This window comes from Chrysemys picta, chromosome 3 (assembly GCF_011386835.1).
Source record: "Chrysemys picta bellii isolate R12L10 chromosome 3, ASM1138683v2, whole genome shotgun sequence".
Lineage (NCBI taxonomy): Eukaryota > Metazoa > Chordata > Testudines > Emydidae > Chrysemys > Chrysemys picta.
The window spans coordinates 5,322,712-5,343,360 of record NC_088793.1 but is presented as its reverse complement, the minus strand read 5'-3'; the positions used below and the strand labels follow the sequence as shown (position 1 = coordinate 5,343,360).

Below are 20,649 nucleotides of genomic sequence, written 5' to 3'. Positions count from 1 at the left end.
GTCACTGATACAGAGTGATCTGGATCATTTGGTAAGCTGGGGGGACGCAAACAATATGCATTTTAGTATGGCTAATTGTAAATGTATCCATCTAGGACCCAAGAAGGTAAGCCATACTTACGTGATGGAGGACTCTATCCAGAGAAGCGGTGACTTTGAAAGAGATTTGGGGGTCTTGGTGGATAAACAGTTGAACGTGAGCTCCCAGTGTGATGTGGTGGCCAGCAAGGCTTGGATCCTTGGATGTACACACAGGAATCTGAAGTAGGATTACCTCTGTATCTAGCATGGGTGTGACCACTGCTGGAATCCTGTGTCCAGTTCTGGTGCCCACAATTCAAGAAGGATGTTGATAAATTGCAGAGGTTTCAGAGAAGAGCCATAAGAATGATTAAAGGATTAGAAACTTGCCTTATAGCGATAGACTCAAGGAGCTCAATTGATTTCTGTTATCAAAGAGAAGGTTTCAGGGGTGACTTGATCACAGTTTATAAGTGCCTGCAGGGCGAACAGAAATTTCATAAGAGAGAGCTCTTCAATCTAGCAGACAAAGGAATAACAAGGTCCAATGGTTGGCCATGGAAGCCGCTCAGGCTTAGAATGGCCACTGCAGATTTTTAACGGTGACGGTAATTAACCATTGGAACAATTTGCCAAGGGTTGTGGTGGATTCTCTGTTGCTGGCGATTTTTAAATTGAGATTGGATGATTTTCTAAACGATCGGCTGTAGTTCAAACAGGAATTACTGGGGGCAGTTCTCTGGCTGGCGTTATGCAGGAGGTCAGACCAGATGCAGTTTGGTTTCATAATCTATTCATCTCCCCACCTGGCATGCCTTGCAGTTGTAGTCTGTAACTCCCAGCCGTCCCCCACATCCCAGAAGCCCTAACCAGGGGCAGCTCCAGGCACCAGCGCAGCAAGCGCGTGCCTGGGGCGGCAAGCCACGGGGGGCGGCCTGCCGGTCGCTGTGGGGGCGGCAGTCAGGGAGCCTTCGGCGGCGTGCCTGCGGGAGGTCCGCTGGTCCCACAGCTTCGGTGGCAATTCGGCGGCGGGTACGCCGAAGCCGCGGGACCAGGGGACCTCCCGCAGGCATGCCACCGAATCCGCGATACCAGCCGGACCTCCCGCAGGTGCGCCGCCGAAAGCCGCCTGACTGCCGTGCTTGGGGCGGCAAAATACATAGAGCCACCCCTGGCCCTGAGTATCAGACCGTGGTAGTGCTGGAGTTTAGGGCTGAATACATCCACTTACAACAATGAATGGTTATGCTCTCACCCACGACCAGCGCTGGGGTGTTCCTGGGAGCCAGAAGGCCAACGAGAGGCAGGCTAACAGGGCTGTGTTCAGCTCGTGAGCTTGGAGGAGGCTGAGGCTGTTTGCTTGGGGGGATTCCCAGCTGAATCGGGACTGAGGTTTGGGGTTCACGAATCAGTCGAGGTTCACTTTTGAGGAAAGAAGTCTGGGGTTCAGGGCTGGAGCAGGACTAGGGTTGAGTTCTGAGCTGACGCTGACATGAACTCGAAAGCCGTACTTGCAAGACTTCCGCTGAATCAGAACTGGCAAATTGCCCTTTCTGGGTTCGGTTCTGACCCAGAGCCAAACCTGCAGAAACTCCAAGGGGGTCAGAGCCGGGTTCTGGCTTCAGACCTTCGCCAAAGCTAACACAGTCATTCAGAGCGTGCAAACCAAACCTGGCCTTGGGGACAGGATGGAGCATCCGGCCTTTACCATCCTGGGTCTTCTGGGCTTAAAACCTGAACTCTTCACCCACCTTGTGTTGGGTGTTTGGGAGTGGAGTGATGGGGAGGATGAGGTGTGCTGTGCTAGCAGTCATTTACCAGGGCTTTACAATAAGTCGTGCCTTAAAGAGAATGGATCCCGGGCCTAGAAGCTCCCAGGCTGCCAGGACATGTGCAGAATGTGGTGATTGTAGCAGGTATCCACCGTGGGACAGCTGGGCTTTTGCGGGGGAGGAAGTGGATGCAGGTTAATGGGGAGGTTGTTCCTGGTCTCACCCATGCTAGCTCAGCGCAGCTCTCGGCCCCCTTGGGGGCTAGTCCATATCTCAAGTCCTTAGCTAAAGGAGAGAGGTTCTTTAGAGACGTGCGCTTTTTGGATCCAGAGGTTCTGAGTTCAATACGTGCCCCTGCTGACCCAGCCAGGGGAGTCATGTTAGACTAGTATAGGGATGGATTGAAAGAAGGTAAGTCCCACGTGGGTGACAGTGACCAGGACAAGAGCGTGGCTGGAACACCGGGCGTGTGAGAGGTGATTATCTTGCACGCTGATTCACAAACACATTGGAAGATAAAGTCCCAGTCCGGAGAGATGCAGGCCCCAGGTGTCTGGCAAGATGCACACGTTGCTCCCCTGAAGGGGGCAGAGGCTCCGGGAGGAGGTCGCTAATAAGGGGAGAAGAATCCACAACCCTGGAAGGAAGTTGCCAGTGTGTTTGACACAGGCGAGGTCACTGCACACGTCCGGAGTGATCCAGAAACACTCTTTGCCTTTCTGTCAGCAGAGGAGATGGGCAAGGAGCGGGGCGTTCGATGAATTATGAAACACTTGGAAGTAACGTCTTGTGTAGATGGCTGCTGAATATTTCATCCTCTCCTGCCTGGCCTGGGGGAGGGAGGGGTGGGAGAAGGCTGATCACAAGCCAAACACTGAGGCAGCACTTTCTCAATAATTCACACGCTAACGTACAAACCCAGGCCTGGGCCTTGGGGATATAGAGGAGGATTCAGAGGCGAGCAATGCAAATGAGGAGGGGGTTACAGGAACTGGCTTAGAAGGGAAAAGGTGTCAGACCTGAGTTTGTCTAGCTTGGCTTAACATCTGGGGGTGGGGGGGCAGCAGAGGGTTTGAATGGCCCCCGTGCCATGAAGGGAGAGGAATTGTTTACAGAGGGTTAATGGGATGTAATTGGCTACAGTCCAAACTTGGCAGGACAGCACCATCTCTGATAGACCAGCTTGTCTTCCCACCGCGGCAAGAACTGGCTGATGGACGTTTTTATTCCCTCGACTTTGTGACCCCAGATTCATAGATTCATAGATTCTAGGACTGGAAGGGACCTCGAGAGGTCATCGAGTCCAGTCCCCTGCCCACATGGCAGGACCAAATAGTGTCTAGACCATCCCTGATAGACATTTATCTAACCTACTCTTAAATATCTCCAGAGATGGAGATTCCACAGCCTCCCTAGGCAATGTATTCCAGTGTTTAACCACCCTGACAGTTAGGAACTTTTTCCTAATGTCCAACCTAGATCTCCCTTTAAGCCCATTGCTTCTTGTTCTATCCTTAGAGGCTAAGGTGAACAAGTTTTCTCCCTCCTCCTTATGACACCCTTTTAGACACCTGAAAGGGTGTCGGATCCAAAGCAGACGGGCGCTCCGAGGTGGTGGTGATGTGGCTCTGCCTTCTCTCCGAAGGGAACGGGGACAAGCTAGAAATGGACACCGGCTTGCGACAGTTTTGTATTACCATTGCTGCGAGCAGCGTTGTGCCTGTTCTACCAGAAGCACAAACGCTGCTGGAACGGCCAGGAGGGGAACGTATCGTGTAACACTTGCAGGGCCAGCAGAGACTTGACACTGCCGGTGAAAGCAGGGCTACAACTCAGATCCTTCTGCTCTTAAATCACAGGCCCCTGTCCCTTGAGCTGCAGGAAAATCTCTGTTAGCTGTTAGCGGTATAGAGCTGAGCAGTTCTGATTCCCTCCAGAAGGGGGCGGTGGTACACTCACCGTGTGTCTCGTCCCACCCATCCCCTACTATGATCCTAGCAGGAACACTGGTGAATTCACCTTTTGCTCTCAAAGAGGCTTAAGACTGTAATAGTCTGGGATCCTGGCCGGGGCCAACCCTGGTTCCCTGCTTCACTGGGAGTCAGGCTGGATGTTACCTGATAGACATCTGCCTAGACTCGATTCCCCAACACAGGAAGAACCAGGAACCCGTTGCTTGGGCACCGATGGGGCATTCAGATTAAAGATCTCCCTGGCCCAGTAGCCTGCACACCCCAAAACAGTGCACACTTATCCCTGAGCTCACCCAGAACCAGTCGGCCCTTTGACTCGTCGTCACGCAGCTGCCCCACCAAAGCAGTCTGCACGGATGGTCCTTCCCCCAAGCACCTGTGCCAGGGGGAGGCAGCAGAGCTAACGCAGACCCTTGGGGACCAGGGAGCACCTGTGCAGCTAAGACAGCTAAGACGATGGACTAGATTCAGCCCTGGAGTAACTCCACTGAAGATGCTCGTGGGGATGGGCCTGCAGCGGCGCTCCAGCTCTGAATCCCCCGGCCTGTGTCAAGTGGGTGCTGGCCAGTGGGAGCTGCCGTGGCCTAGCCTGCGAGACAGAGTGGCTTTAGTGCACTGAAGCCTTCCCTGATCAACACCAGACCCCTCCAGTGGATCCAGCGATGGGCGCAAGCCAGCCAAACGTGATCATTTGGGCAAAGCGGCCCCACCATGCTGCGTGCCTAGGCAGAGTGGACGGGTCTATGCAAACAAGGTCAGCTGATGAGGTCTTCTCCCCGGCTCCTCACTAGCTGTCAGGGGAGAGCTCATGCAGACCCTGCTTACGCTGACAAGTGGCGAGGCACTTGGGATTCTGCAGACGGGGTTTACAGTTGAGCACAACTGCACCCCGGGCAAAATACGCCCTTGTAACAACCAGTGGTGTCTGCACTCAATGGATTGAGCCTTCCTCCGCTGCCATACATTCCCCAACAGGATCCCTTGGGCCTTCTCTGCTCCAGGAGCTTTCCCAGGTGGCTGTAGATGACGTCCGTCGTGAATGTGAGGAACGAGTGGGGTAGCAGGGCATAACAGCTCTACTGCAGTAGTTAATTATTATACCAAAAGTGCCGACGGAAGTCGTTCTGCAGGGGGGAAAGGGACGTATGAGGAATTTGGAGTCTCCCCAGAGAGGGCTGGCAGCAGGACTGGTGAGCATGCGGTGGGGGGCATGAAAATCTGGCTCGATAGAAACTAGTGGGCCAAATTTATTCCTGGTGTAACTCCCTGGAGGGGGCATTGGATTCTAGTGGGGATGATTCTGGCTCGAGAGAGGTGTCCTCACAAGTACTGCCCCTCCAGGAGGCGAGTATCACTATTCCCATTTTATATATGGAGTAACCAAGACACAGAGGCTCCTGCAGCTGGATCTGAAGTACAGACTCTCCAGCCCGGGCCGGGGTCCCTTTGGGGTTCGTTCGCACACAGGGATCCGTGCTAGCGGAGCCGATGGAGCAGCCAGCCCGCAGCACGGTCTCATTGAATTAGCCATGCGCCCCTACGACTTTCGGCTTCTGCGCTGGGCATCCTGCCCGCCGCGGCAGGTGAGCGTCCGTACTCTGCCCGGCAGCAGCTGCAGGCCCAGGCTAAGCCGGCAGATGGGCACCATTCTCTCGAGCTCTTAGCAGAAGCTGAGCTGGGCTGCCGCGCCGTGACCCTGGCTCATGCCCTGCCAAAGTACCCAGTGACACGGGCCTGACACATGTTGCTCCCAGGCCCGACACAGCCAGCGGTACTCTGTGTGGAGTCATGCGTTGCCGCTAACAGGTTGTCCTCAGTTCACTTGATCACTTGCTATCAGATCACTTGAGGGTTACCTGTTCCGTTCATTCCCTCTGGGGCACCTGGCACTGGCCACAGGATACTGGGCTAGGTGGACCTTTGGTCTGACCCCGTATGGCCGTTCTCATGTTATGTTCAGTTGTGAGCACTGCAAATACCACAGCTAGAACTCAATGGCATTACAGCAGGAGTGAAGCTGGCCTCTGGCGTAGTAAGTCAGGGCCAGCTTTTTAAAGGTGTTTAGGTACCTAAAACCGTTGATTTCAATGGGAATTAGGCACCTGAATACCTTTAAAAATCTGGACCCCTACCTCCAGGTCTTAAAGTATTTTAGACTCACGCAGCAGGCCAGATAAGTTGAGATGCTCTCTGCCTCTCCTCCCGCCCCATCAGTGTATTGTGGTGGGGGGAGGATCCCATGGGCCCGTGTTTCTGAGTTCAGATCCAGGCCTTCACCACTGACCTGTTTCCATGGAGATCACTCTGGGGGGGTGTTGGCTTTGTGCGGAGTTTGCCTTGCTGCGTTCCAGGGTTTTGGTCTGGTGTGTTCTGTGGGCTGCTGGAGCGCAGGGCATGTACCTGTGCCTGGCGGGATGGTTAACGTCGCTCCCGGTCATCAGCAGAGGTGTCCGATTCTCTGCACTGTTGACCTGACCCCTGTCAGTTACGCTTGTTGGCTGTGCTGAGCAGTGGTGGATTCCATCAGATGGCCCCCCCGTTCCCAGAGACCAGAGGGACAAGGGTCAGGATTCCTGGCTTCTCTTCCCAGCTTTGTTACTATCTCCATGTGTCACACTGGCCAAGTGACGTGACCTTACTCTGTGCCTCGGTTTCCCCATTTGTCAGTGGGGTTAATATTACTTACCCGAGATGCTTGTTAAAGAGCTTTACATTCCTCAGATGAAAAGTGCTTCATTACTGTAATGCGTAGGCATAATGTTCATGTGCTACCACTGCCATCTACAGGAAGGCATCGGAACTATGTGTGTCATAGGCACTATAGTGCTAACAGCTAATGGAGAGTCTCTTCGAGTGGCAGGGGATTGGGTTTCTGGGGTAGGAGCATCTGAGTTCTGTCCCCACTGCTGCCATGAAGTTCCCAGTGTCTGTGGAGTGCAGCCCAGTGACAACCGTGAAGTCCTAGGTGGGTGTGAATTTATTCCAAGATTGTGTTTTTACTCCCTTAGGGCTGTCACTTCAACTCCTTGCATGGGGATCATCTCCGGTAGTCACCATTAACACCAGCCGGGATTGCCCATGTCAGTAGCTTCGTACTGTGAGAGGAACGGGCCCCTTAAATGACTTGTTCATTGACACTTGAACGAAAAGCTCTATTACCAGCTAAGGCATTCCTAAAGAAAGAACATCAACTCTGCAAAAAATATAAATGCATTGGGCTAAACGGCAGCCTTTCGTTTTGCACCTGCAACTAAGCTGCAGGTGCAATTAATTTCCAATGGAAATGATGACAGCATTTCGATGTCTAACGTCTGGACTCTGCCCACAAAGCATTTAGACTGCTGGCTCCCGGATTGGTGGGCACAATCGGGTAGTTTGCATGTAGATAACCTCTCATTTACATGCCCCACTTTATGGTGGGTACAGAATTGTAGGGTGGATTGAGGACCAGTATCAAGTCCATTTGTAGAAGCTGGATTTTTCTTTAGCAATTTCTAACACGTTCGGCCTCGTCTACACAGGAAATTCCACCATGATTTCTAAACCAATATAGTTAAACTGGTTCCAACCCCGGCGTGGCCACTCTTAGTTCAGTTTAAGAGTCTTATTTCAGTCAAGTGTAAATCTATTCTCAATCAACTTCAGTTAAACCGAAAAAGCCACTGTACGCCATGCCCACGTGGTGTGGCACTCTGCCCCCTCTGGTGGTGGCTCAAGCAGTCGAGTCTCATACATCGAGATCCCAGGAGTTGGATCCCCACTGTTGGATGCTGCACCCAGGAGTGTTAATATTACACCGATCTTAAACTGAAATAAGACTGTCCACATGGGAGTGTGTACCAGTTTAGTTGTATCGGTTTAAATGCACACCTTAAGCTACCTGTCCTTATAGACAAGCCGTAAAGCAATGGATTCCAGGCTGCAGCCGGTGGGACGCTTGTCGGTACTCTGCAAAGGGTTGGCTGATCACATGGTGCTGGATCATTCTTCTGGTGTCCAGCTCCTCATCCCGTTGAACCCTCCCCTCATATCCTTCTGCAGCTGGTGCAGAGGCGTCACATGATCACGAATGGGGAGGGAGGTATCCGCATGACTGCCTCCCCGTTAAGTGAGGGTTCCCACTCTGGCAAAGTTTAACCCTCGAGCCAAAGCTCCCTGGGGTCTGATTTTCCATAACGGCATTGTTTAAGTGGTCATAGGGTGACCAGATGTCCCGATTTTATAGGGAGAGTCCCGATTTTTGGGTCTTTTTCTTATATAGGATCCTATTACCCCCCACCCACGTCCCAATTTTTCACACTTCCTGTCTGGTCACTCTAAGTGGTCACCAGTCTTACCATGGGTCTCTTGAGGTGCCGAGCATTCCCAGGAAGCTAGCGACACAGGCGTGCTAGCAGCAGACGGTTTAAAAAGACACAACAGAAGTAAGAGGGGGAGATGTAGGTTGCCTTATAGACTGACCCAAACCTGACGATGTCTGTGCGATCTTTTAAAGCTGCTTTTTGAAAACAAACCTCTCGGCTTTTTCCCCTCCCCACATCCCCTAAAAATTAAAAAAAGAATGTCATGGTCCAGCAGCATGGCTCCCTGAGCAACCCTACATAAATTCACCTGCCTGTCTGCAGATCTGAGTGAGCAATAAAACCTGTCTGCAACGCCCGGCTCAGGTGAGCAGCCCTACATAAACACACCTGTCTGCAACGCCCGGCTCAGGTGAGCAGCCCTACAGAAACACACCTGTCTGCAACGCCCGGCTCAGGTGAGCAGCCCTACAGAAACACACCTGTCTGCAACGCCCGGCTCAGGTGAGCAGCCCTACAGAAACACACCTGTCTGCAACGCCCGGCTCAGGTGAGCAGCCCTACAGAAACACACCTGTCTGCAACGCCCGGCTCAGGTGAGCAGCGCTACATAAACACACCTATCTGCAACGCCCGGGTCAGGTTGAGTAACCCTAGGAAAACAACCTGTTTGCAGAGCTCTACCCGCATGAGCAACCCTACAATAACAAACCACATATTTTAAACAAATAAATGCATTTTATTGAAGCAATCTTTTCAAGCTTTTAGCAAGGCTCCAGCATTACAAACAGTATTACCAATTCTTTGACCATTGGGGGAAATATAGACCGACACAGCGACTTTTTCATGACAAGTACACTTGAAAGAAGATCCAGGTCCCTGTTTGAGGTGAGCTATTCATTATTCAGTGCATACACAGTGGAATGAAGTACACACACAATTCATATTTAATTGGTTACATGGCATCTTAGATGAATACACAACAGCTGAACGCTGGTATCTCTGAGCTCACTCGACATGGAATCTCGGGGGCGAAGCAGCAAAGGGTCCTTTGGACATGACACTAGTAGACCTCTCCGATAGAGAAAGAGTCTCCCACCAAATGGACAGCATTGGTCAATTGGACAGGTGGGCTTGCCTTCTTCTAAAGCATCAGCTACTAGGCATGTCACCAGGCTGGAGGGATGGATAGTCTGGGGCATCTCCTGGGTTATGAGACAAGGGCTCTTGCAGGATCTCCCCGTTGCTATGGCTGGATGGTGCTGGCCAAACAAGCACATTTTGTCAGGTGGTTTGGTCAAACCATCTCCACCATCTTCATTGCTCATGAACAGTTCAATTAGTGACCTGCGATTGGTCACGTGGTATTATTTCTGTTCTCTGATTGAATAACTGACACTTTTAAAAATGTGAGACTAGCCAATAAAGGCTTCTCCTGCTCCGACCTGGCTACGTGAGTGTGTTCACACAGGACCACAGCGACTGGTGCGAAGAGCAGCCCGTCTCCAAACCCTTAGGCTTGTTTGGTGTTTCCACGGACGTGCGTGCAGAGATAATAGCAAAGGGGTTGGAAGAGGTCGGCAGAAGGTCCCAGATGAGCCTGGATCCGAAGTCACTGAGGTCTGGTTTACTCTACACTACAGGGCAGCTTACGTCCACCTGACTATGGACATGTCTACACTTAAATTTGGCTCCCGCTGATGTAACTGCCCCACTGCGGTGACTTAATAACTCCGCCTCCCAAGCAGTGTAGCGTCACCGGTGATGTAGTTAGGTCAACGCAGTGTCAGTGCAGACACTGGCCTCTGGGAGCCATCCCACAATGCCCCATGCTGACAGCACAGCAAGCGCTCCTGGTGAGGACGTGCACGCCGATACAAGGAGCGAAGCGTAGACGCGCAGGAGCGATATAATGACTGGGGTGGCTGCATGGAGGGGTGTCGTGTAGACATGGCCTGAGGGGCAAGTGATGGATGATCTGAGAGTTGGGCAGAAGCAGTGTCTCATTGCAGAGCTGAGTGGGGCTAGTGACGGGAAGGACGAAGGTCCCGCTGGCTTGGGAGTTGGGTTGACTCAGGCTCCGTTCCATGCTCTGCTGGACGTTCCCTGAGCGACCACAGCCAAGACATGCAGGGTCTGTCTCCGCTGCGAAAAACCCCCGCGACAGCGAGTCGGAGAGCCCAGGTCTACAGTCCTGCACTACGGTGCTAAAACAGCTGTGCGATGTGCCCAGTGAGGAGGGTGGAGCTCAGGGCCCGAGCTCCAGCCCGCGTGGGAACGCCCACACTGCTGTTTTTAGCGCCGTAGCACTAGCCTGAGTCTGTAGACCCTGACTCGCTGCTGCCGGGGATTTTTCTTTTTTTGCAGTGTCGACATAACCTTAGTCTCTCTCTGCCTCAGTTTCCCATCTGGACAGCGGGGTAACAGCCCCCCTGTGCCTCACAAGGGTGCCGTGAGGATAAATACAGTGGAGACTGTCAGGTGCTCAGATACTATGGTGCAAGGGACCAGGTAAATACATTAGCTAGCCAGTGTGGGGACCAGTCTGAAGCCCAATGAGCTGTTCTCCTTCCTCTGTGAAACAATGGTGACAGATCACTGCCCTGCCACTGAACGATGCCCCGAGGCTCACAAGGAAGAGATTGTAATTAATGGCAGTGTTCTCACCGGCCCCAGCTAGCCGAGCTCTGTGCAATTATTTCTGACAAGCCCTCCAAATACATTGTCTGTAGCTCTGGGATAGCAGGAGGGTCTTCATCCGCTCTGCAGAGCCGAGCTGAGAGCAAGGGAGAGTGTAGCACATGCTTTGTGCCAGGGCTTCTGCGGGGTTATCAGCAGCTTGGGCGGTGTTCAGGAGGTGGCCTCGTTTGCAGCATTGCTCGTTTCGTACGGCCTGGTGAGGTGCACAGCTCGCTCCGGGGCCATGCCAAAGCTGGAAGCAGCAGCGTCAAACGGAGCAGCATCAAATAAACGGAACCGAGGCCGATACAGGGGCACCGGAGCGGGGAGTGTGAGGGCACCGTGGCTGGCCCACTTTTAAAAGCGGGAGCGCTGGGCCTTCCCCCTTTTTACGTGAGGGCAAGCGACGGGGGGAGGGGCAGAGAGGAGCAAGCAGGGGGCAGGGTCTTGAGGGGAAGAGGTGGCATGGGAGCAGGGCGTAGGGGCCAGGGGCAGAGTGGGGGTGGGGGCTTAGGGAGAAGAGGGGACGGAAGGACAATTTGGGCACCAGTGGTCCCACACATACTTTTAGGGACCTTCTGCCACTCCTGCTGAGACAGCGCAGGGGGATTTGATGCTGAACATTGTATTCGTTTCCCCATGTCATCTGACAGACATGGCCGCGGGTTAATTTACTTGCCAATGATGCCGGAGTCCCAGGCTGCTGCGCTGCCAAACTGCAGAGCCGAGGGGCCTCGCTGCAGGACGAGGGGCCGGTTTGCCACAGCATCTGACCGCCAGGGTGTAATTCTGCACCGCGGCCACTGACTCCAGGGGGCGCGTTGACTGTCCAAGCCCGTCCGCACGCTGCAGCGAACCCCCGTGCCGCCGACCGCGGAGGAAAGGAGGAGCGAGATGACGCACCTGGGAGCTGGGCTGAGAGCCGTGGTCCTCAGGCCTCCGCTCCGGCTTGAGCTCCCTTCGCTAGCGGGAGTCGGAGCCGTTCTGTGAGCTCAGCCGCTAGATGGCGCTCAGATACGCCAGTACGTTTCCTACGGGCCTATAGGAATGAGAGATGGAAAACGGTACCAGCGGGTCCCATCTCTCCCCAGCCCTGGTGACCAATCCAGGGTGAAGGACATAAATCCACACCGTGTAGAGGTCAAGCATAGGAGTTTATTACACACAACGCTGGCGGAGTGTCACCTGGCTTATTAGGCTCAGAGACACTGTCATAGATTCATAGATTCTAGGACTGGAAGGGACCTCAAGAGGTCATCGAGTCCAATTCCCTGCCCGCATGTCAATCAGTTGATTACAATGGAATATATAGATTTTCCCTGGGCGGGGGAAAGTGACGGGGTAGGCAGTTCCACACGCCGGGATAGGTTTTGCAGCAAGACAAGATAGCACGTTAGCCAATGGTTAACCGGTTACATAATGTCTCCGCCCATGGTCTCAAGTTAGCAAATTAACATTTAATTAATACTTTGATAAAATGTTATTAATATAATATATATATGTCGAATTCTGATTTGGGGTTCATAGGAATGGGTAGCTCCTCTGGTTGTCCAGCAGATACATTCCTGGGGGTTAAAACAAAGTGTTGTCAGATGCTACCGGTGTGGTGCTCTGCTTTCTCCTATGTTGATATCACTCGGCTGCGTGCGTGTGTTCCCTCTGTGTGCTGTCCCAGCTCTGCAGATAGCTGACCCAGCAGACCCGAAGAGAACCCCCAAGAACCACAGAGTCTAGTAAGGTACGAAGGCACCTCGGCCAGGTTTATTGCGACCCTGACACAATTGCAGTTCCCCGTAGATTACTTAGTCTACCGGGCATACTGCTAGAAAGTGCCTCTTGGCAATGGACTCAGCTCAGTCAGTGGCCGGACTTTCCACTGCCCCCTCGGCCGGACAAAGACACCGCCCCAGGGATACATTTTTATACACAGGTACAAACAAGTTATACATCACTCCTGGCGTATTGAGGTGCAACCCCTCTACGCAGTAAGGTGCCGCCTCTCACCTTGTACATGTTGGTTCGATCAAAACAACTCTATCCATCATTTTACCCTTTTGCCCCTGTCATTGGGATGGGTCGGCCTGTTTCATGTTATCTGTGGAATGTTCCGGTATAGTGTATGTTCTGATATCTGGTGTTTAATACCTTTTAAGTCTGTCTCTTCTTGCAGCATCAGCCCTTTCCTTGCCAGCTTCTGTGAGCAGGGCCTGCCTCTGGCTCTCACCTTCACTTTGCTTTATGTTAGCGAAGTCATGACCATTACTTTAGTTCAGGCCTTAGGCCTCACACTGGGCCTCTGATACCAAGGTTTATATCTCAGGGCCTCCTCTTACTACACAAAGAAACAGTGAAAGTATATGGCAATAAAGATTGTCTCCTCTGTGTCTTCAGGCAGGCATTGGTCCCTGGGCAGGGGAGGGGGGAGGATGCCATATTTTATATTGACATGTGCCAACTTTTCATAAACTCAAGGTTGGATCTGTGGGAAGAATGTCTCCCTACAGAAGAAACTAACACAACAGGAACAGGGATTCTTTGTTCAATCTGCAACTTTGCCTAAGACACAATTATTTAGTTCTTAGCTCCAACCCCTGGCAATTTGCTGACTAGTTTTATTTTAGCAAAACAGGATTAATTGTTTACCCCAGCTTGCTTTTAGCTGATCACTATTGGATAGACCTCTGGTCTCTTGACCATACTCTGGACTTGGGGTCTGGAAAAGAGCTGGCACAATCCATATACAGGTTGTTATATAAAATGCACATGGATTTTAACCCTTCACAGGGCTGATTGTTCCTGGCAGTTCCCTAACTCCTCAGACCCTGCGCTAGCCGCTAGGCCGTGCTTCCTCCCAGCTCCTGCCTTCCTGGGTAATTTCAGGGAGGTTTCCAGCACCCTGTGCCTTCTGCTTGTGTCTGTAATGGGGTGTCCCAGCCATGGGCGCCAGGCTGGGGACAGCACCGGCGGCAGGGAGCATGCTGGGCTCTCCACCTTTTGAAAGTCTCCCCCGGAGCTCAGCAAATATATACCAAGGTGGCAATGGAAGTGAAGCCTCTGATGATAAAGACACCGCCCCTCCCCCCAGCTCCCATGGGCAGGGGAGTTCTCTTCCATGGCCGCGTTGGGCTGGCGGGGATTCACCGCCTCTCTCTCTAGAGCCAGCCTGTGGCTCCTCACGCCCTCTCCTGTTTGTTTCCTAGACTCATCGGCACGTTCCGGATGGTGCTGCAGAAGGTGGTGGAGGAAGGCCAGCTGGAGGTGACGGACACTTTAATAGACGACAATAACTCCGCCATTCGGGTAGGTGACACACAACAGCGGCCGCTTTCTGCCTTTCTGTCCTCCAGCAATGTGCGCGTGGGGCACCACTGCCCCCTGCTGGGGGGAATGGCGGAGCTCCGTGAGTGCACGTGAGACTGTCGCCCTCTAGTGTCCACCCACGCACCGGAATCTCCAAACCGTGGCAGCCTTTCCCCGTCAATCCTTGTTGATTTCTCGTGAAGGCTCATCCAGGATCAAGAGGTATGAAACACTGGATGTGTGTCTGCACCTTGAGCTGGCAGTGGGATTCCCAGCTTGAGGAGACACACCTGTGCTAGCGCTGATCATGGTAGCAAGCTGAAAACCGAGAGGAATTACACCCCAGCTCGAAGTGCAGACATACCCCATTTCTGAGGTACTTTCAGACAATGCGTAAAACCTGGTCCCGTGGCTTTGTCAGAGCCCCGAGCTCGACGCTGCCACAGGGAATGGCAGAATAGGTCTGCAGGGAGCTAATGTGGCCTGTCAAATGCACATTGGCGCACCATGGTACCAGAAAGAGGCAGAGCAGAGCAGAGCACACCATTGCTGGCAGACTAGAAGCCTGGGAATAAGGACGTGTAGACCCTACTCTGTCCCAGCTCTACAGTCGACCGTGTGCCCTCAGCAATGATGAAACTTCCCACTGGTCCATACCATGTAGGTATGAAAACCATGTTTTAATGACTTAGGGCCTGATCCAAAGCCCACTGAAGTCAGTGGGAAAAACTCCTACTGCCTTTGGGTCAGCCCGTGTTTTTAACCTGGCACTATTAAAATACATTTGTCAAACGGAATCAACAGCTGTTCCCTGCTGGGATGAGGCTACATGACACGCTTTGAAGTTAAGCGACTTCTGCATCGGTGGCACGGGAGTCTTCCATTTGGGGAGGCTTACACACGAGCGCTGGCAGCTCCCTAGAAGTGCGGGGGGGCCCCACTGGCACTTGGACTATGGCCCCGCCCCAACTCTGCCTCTTCCCCCGAGACCCCTCCCACTGTTCTCCACCTCACCCCCCTGCCACTCGCTCCTCTCCACCTCTTCCCCCAAGGCCCGACCACCCACCCACCCACTCCTCTGTGTGGTGGTCATAGGGGTTTAGGGGGAAGAGGCGGAGCAAGGGCAGGGCCTTGGGGGAGGAGGCAGAGAGGGGGCAGGGCCTCAGGGCAGAGCGTGGACTGGGTCACAGTCTGGGCACCAGTGGCCCCCCACTTCTAGGGAGCTTCGCTTCCGGCACTCCAAAGGCGGCAAGCCGACGTGCCTCCAAAGGGAGGTGACCTGTGCCACATCCGCGGCATTTGCCCTCCTGCATGGCCAGTCTTTTGGGGGGAGGCTTAGCCTCCCCAGGCCTCTTATACACACCGCCCATCATATTCGGAATTAGTTCTATGCAGAAAGGCTGGCATTTTGAAAAACAGGTGTACATAATTTCCAGATAAATTTAAAAACATAGGGGGAAAGTGCTTCCGGTGTGCCAGCTGCTAGCAAACATGAGGACTAGGAGACTAGGAAGGTGATTTCACCTCTGTGTGCGGCAAGGGTGAGAGCGATGCTGGAATACTGCCAGGGGCGGCTCTAGCTGTTTTGCCGCCCCAAGCACGGCAGGCAGGCAGGCTGCCTTCGGGGGCATGCCTGTGGGAGGTCCCCGGTCCTGCGGATTGAGCAGCATGCCTGCAGGAGGTCCACCAGTCCCGCAGCTTCGGCATACCCGCCGCCAAATTGCCGCCGAATCTGCAGGACCGGCGGACCTCCTGCAGGCATGCCACTGAAGGCTGCCTGAATGCCACCCTCACAGGGACTGGCAGGGTGCCCCCTGCGGCTTGTCGCCCCAGGCACGCGCTTGGAGCGCTGGTGCCTGGAGCCGCCGGTGAATACTGCATCCCGCTTGGGTGTCCAGTCCTTAAAATGGCTGTTGAAAAATTAGAGAGGGGACAGGAAGGAGCAAAAAGAATGCGTCGAGGGCTGGAGAAGACACCTTGCGGTGAGAGACGTAAAGAGCTCGATCTATTTAATTTACCAAAAGGAAGATGGAGAGGCAACTTGAGCACGGTGTGTAAGTAGGTTGGGAAGCATTCAATTTTTCTTAGGAAATGTCGATAATGTTGATTTCACCATCCCCGCACCCACCCAGGGGGAAATATTTCCATCCAGGGTACTCGACACTGGCAGGTAGGCAACGTAAAAAAAATGCTGCTTGAGGACTTCTTAGTTTGATCGGAGGATATTTACTTGGTACGTTTTGACCTGTGATGTTTAACTGTTTATCTTTTAACGGTTGTAAAGTTTTCACTTTTTGAAGCTCAGTGTCTCCTGTCATTAAATGATTCATGTCTGATCTCCCACATTGTCTGCCCCCCCTTCTAATTTCCTGCAACGGTGAAAACTTAAATTGATAAAAATAGTGGAAAAAATGCTTTAAAACCCACCATTTTGCACAACTGTGAAAATTTAAATCACTAAAACCAATTTTAATGCTTAAAAATAAATATCAATATTATCCATGGAAATTGTTTACAAAAAATTGAATTCTGCTAAGCCTATATAAAAGGACCTCCCTGGAGAAGAAATACCAGGTACTAAAGGATCCTTCAGTCTGGTGCAGAAAGACGAACAAAAAACCAGCGGCCGGAAGTTAAAGCCAGACAAATTCCAATGAGCACTGCCGCACACATTTTTAACAGGGAGGGTTATTAGCTATTGGAACAAACTACCAAGGGAAGTCAGAGTGTCTCTAGTGCTTGATGTCTTCAGATCCAGATTGGAGGCCTCTATGGAAGATGTCAAGTATCAGGGCGTAGCCGTGTTAGTCTGTATCCACAAAAACAATAAGGAGTCCGGTGGCACCTTAAAGACTAACAGATTTATTTGGGCATAAGCTTTCATGGGTAAAAAACCTCACTGACTCCATGCATCTGAAGAAGTGGGTTTTTTACCCATGAAAGCTTATGCCCAAATAAATCTGTTCATCTTTAAGGTGCCACCGGACTCGTTGTTTTTATGGAAGATGTGTTAGCCACACACAAGTCATTGGGCTCAGTATGGGGTACCTGGGTGAAACTCTCTGGCTTGTGAGGACCTACTGGTCCCTTCTGGCTGTAAACTCTCTGAATCTGTAACTAGAGGACTCAGTGCAGGACTGCAGACCAAGAGGAGAAGTGACCTAACTCCGGCTCTGCTACAGACAGACTGACTGACCAGGGCAAGTCACATCTGGTCTCGAGGCCTCAGTTTCCCCATCTACAAAATAATACTTCCCTGCCTCCCAGGGATGTTGTGGGGATTAATGAGCCAACGTTTGTGCCATTCTTAGAAAAGACATATAAAGCCCCATCGCCAATACCAAACTGTCATTCCTGGGAATTTGGCATAAATGTTTGGCAGACAGAACGATAGCGTGAAAAGCATCTCGATCCCCCGTAGGTCCCTCAGTAAGTCCTTGGAGTCGCATCCTGTGTGTTCGTGCGTGAGTGAGAGAAACACATTTGATATATAGCTAATATACATATTCCTGGGTTCATACCGCTTGCCTTGGGATAACTAGAACATCCCTGGAATATATTGTCCCTAAAGTGCTGACGGCCTCTGTCTGAACTCTGTGTTCAGGTCCTGTTCATCTGGGCTGCACAGGACTTGCTTGCGTTGGTGGGTGGATATAGTTTAAGCAGGATTTTAGATTCGCCTTTTCCCATGCAGTATCCATGGCAACTTCTTATGACAGAGGACAATTTAGCCGTGTAAATTCTTTCAATACCCCTTCTAACCCCCCCTTTGCTGCAGCAAAAGAGACGGTATTAAATAGGGGGAGAGGCTGGGTTCTCTAAACCAGTGGTTCTCAACCTTTCCAGACTACTGTACCCCTTTCAGGCGTGTGACGCCCGAGTCCTGGTGCCCGGGGCTGAAGTGTGTAACTTAGCATTGCGGGGTTCCCTGTGGCATGGGGCCGCAGGCAACTGCCCTGCTTGCCACCCACTAATGCCAGCCCTGCACTTGCGAGCTCCCTAAACCCGTCCCACGACCCCGCTGGGGTGAGAAACACTGATCTACCCCCTGGAAGACCTCTGCCTACCACCAGGGTACACATGCCCCTGATTGAGAACTGCTGCTTTAAGCACACATCCCATGGCGCTCTGCAAGGGATAAGGCAGCGGGGATGCAAGCCCTGTGAACAACTCCGGACTGAGTAGCTCCTCTCAGAGCTGATCCCGTAATCACCAGAGCTGGAGCTAGACCCATTTTCTCCAGGCTTTGAAAGATGCTGTTTCCTGTGTCAGTCATAGAAACGTGTCACCGGCAATTTTGGACAGTCCCATATGGGGACCAGAGGGACTCGGACGCAGAGCTGTTACAGTAGCATAGAGCAGCGGGCTGGGAGCCAGGAGACCTGTTCTCTGCCACTGACTCTCTGGGTGACCTTGGACAAGTCATGTCCCAGCGTTGTGCCTCACTGTCCCCATCTATAAAATGGGATAATGATCGGAGGTGACTGATTTTTTTTAAAATGACTTTTTAACAACATGAAATGTTCACGGTGGTCAAATTTTTCCAGCTGTTCACTGAAAAAACAAATCGGTAAAAAATTGTGAGGTTTTTTGTTTTGTTTTTGTTTACAAAAATGGAAACATTTTACTGAGAACCAATTTTTATGTTGTTAACTGAAAGCACATTTTGAAAACTAATTTTTCCCCAGGTTTTAGTTTAAATTTTTTTCATAGAAAAACAAACCAAAGAAAGGGGCAGGGATTTTTTTTAATTTGAAAATTTCCTAAATTTCCTTCAGAACATAATTAGCATTTTTGGACTAGCTCTAACAATGACACTCAGCCATCTCCCTGAGGAGCTGAGAGTAGATCCCTGAAAAATATAGACAAAACATTTTTTCCTGCTTTTTGGCTACATTTTTCAACTTTTCGCTTTTATAACAAAACCCCTACGATTTGATCATAAATGGGTATTTCCCACAGAAAGCTCTAGTTAGATAACAACATCGATTTTCCTACAAAAATATCATTTTTGGCCAAAACCTTTTGACCATAATGATAGGAATTAAGTGAGGGTTTGTCAAATGCTCTGAGGTCTGCTGGTGGGAAGCAAAGTCCGCATCTTTGCATCCTGGTGACTTCTGCATCACTTGATCACTTGCAATCTCTAAATTGCAATAATGACTAACAAGGAGTCTGGTGGCACCTTAAAGACTAACAGATTTATTTGGGCATAAGCTTTCCTGGGTAAAAACCTCACTTCTTCAGATTCATAGAGTGAAAGTTACAGATGCAGGCATTATATACTGACACATGGAGAGCAGGGAGTTACTTTGCAAGTGGAGAACTAGTGTTGACAGGGCCAATTCAATCAGGGTGGATGTAGTCCACTCCCAATAATAGATGAGGAGTGTCAATTCCAGGAGAGGAAAAGCTGTAGGTGTTTGTCTCAGACAGAGACAATCACCTACAAGATCTTTATCAAGCATTCGTAAAACTACAATACCCACCTGGGGAAGTGAGGAAACAGATTGACAGAGCAAGACGGATGCCCAGAAATCACCTACTACAGGACAGGCCCAACAAGGACAATAACAGAACACCACTGGCCATCACATACAGCCCCCAGCTAAAACCTCCCCAGCGCATTATCCACGATCTACAACCTATCCTGGAAAATGATCCCTCACTCTCACAGACCTTGGGAGGCAGGCCAGTCCTCGCTTACAGACAACCCCCCAACCTGAAGCAAATACTCACCAGCAACTACACACCGCACCACAGAAACACCAACCCAGGAACCAATCCCTGTAGTAAACCTCGTTGCCTACTCTGTCCCCATATCTACTCTGGCGACACCATCAGAGGGCCCAACCACATCAGCCACACCATCAAGGGCTCATTCACCTGCACATCCACTAATGTTATATATGCCATCATGTGCCAGCAATGCCCCTCTGCCATGTACATTGGCCAAACCGGACAGTCCCTCCGCAAAAGAATAAATGGACACAAATCGGACATCAGGAATGGTAACATACATAAGCCAGTAAGTGAACACTTCAATCTCCCTGATCATTCTATTACAGATTTAAAAGTCACTATCATTGAACAAAAAAAACTTCAGAAACAGACTTCAAAGAGAAACAGCAGAACTAAAATTCATTTGCAAATTCTATACCATTAATCTGGGCTTGAATAGGGACTGGGAGTGGCTGGCTCATTACAGAAGCAGCTTTTCCTCTCCTGGAATTGACACCTCCTCATCCATTATTGGGAGTGGACTACATCCACCCTGATTGAATTGGCCCTGTCAACACTGGTTCTCCACTTGCGAAGTAACTCCCTGCTCTCCATGTGTCAGTATATAATGCCTGCATCTGTAACTTTCACTCTATGCATCTGAAGAAGTGAGGTTTTTACCCAGGAAAGCTTATGCCCAAATAAATCTGTTAGTCTTTAAGGTGCCACCAGACTCCTTGTTGTTTTTGTAGATACAGACTAACACGGCTACCCCCTGATACTTAAATCATGACTGACAATGCTGCAGCTCAAACAGAAATCAGGGGCGTGATGCAGTGACAAAGAAGGGCCAATGTGATCCTTCGAGCCTCTCCTGCTTGT

At 51.3% G+C, this 20,649-nt stretch overlaps 1 protein-coding gene across 8 annotated transcripts in view; it reads left to right on the top strand.

Moving 5' to 3' along the window:
* The window catches only part of LOC101940868 (otoferlin), a 201,331-nt gene that overhangs the window by 84,661 nt on the left and 96,021 nt on the right, over window positions 1–20,649 (top strand). For all 8 annotated transcript variants that reach the window (XM_065587421.1, XM_065587420.1, XM_065587417.1 and 5 more), the window contains exon 4: window positions 13,947–14,046. In XM_065587421.1, coding sequence (XP_065443493.1) covers window positions 13,947–14,046 — 100 coding nt within the window. The remainder of the gene's footprint in view (window positions 1–13,946; window positions 14,047–20,649) is intronic.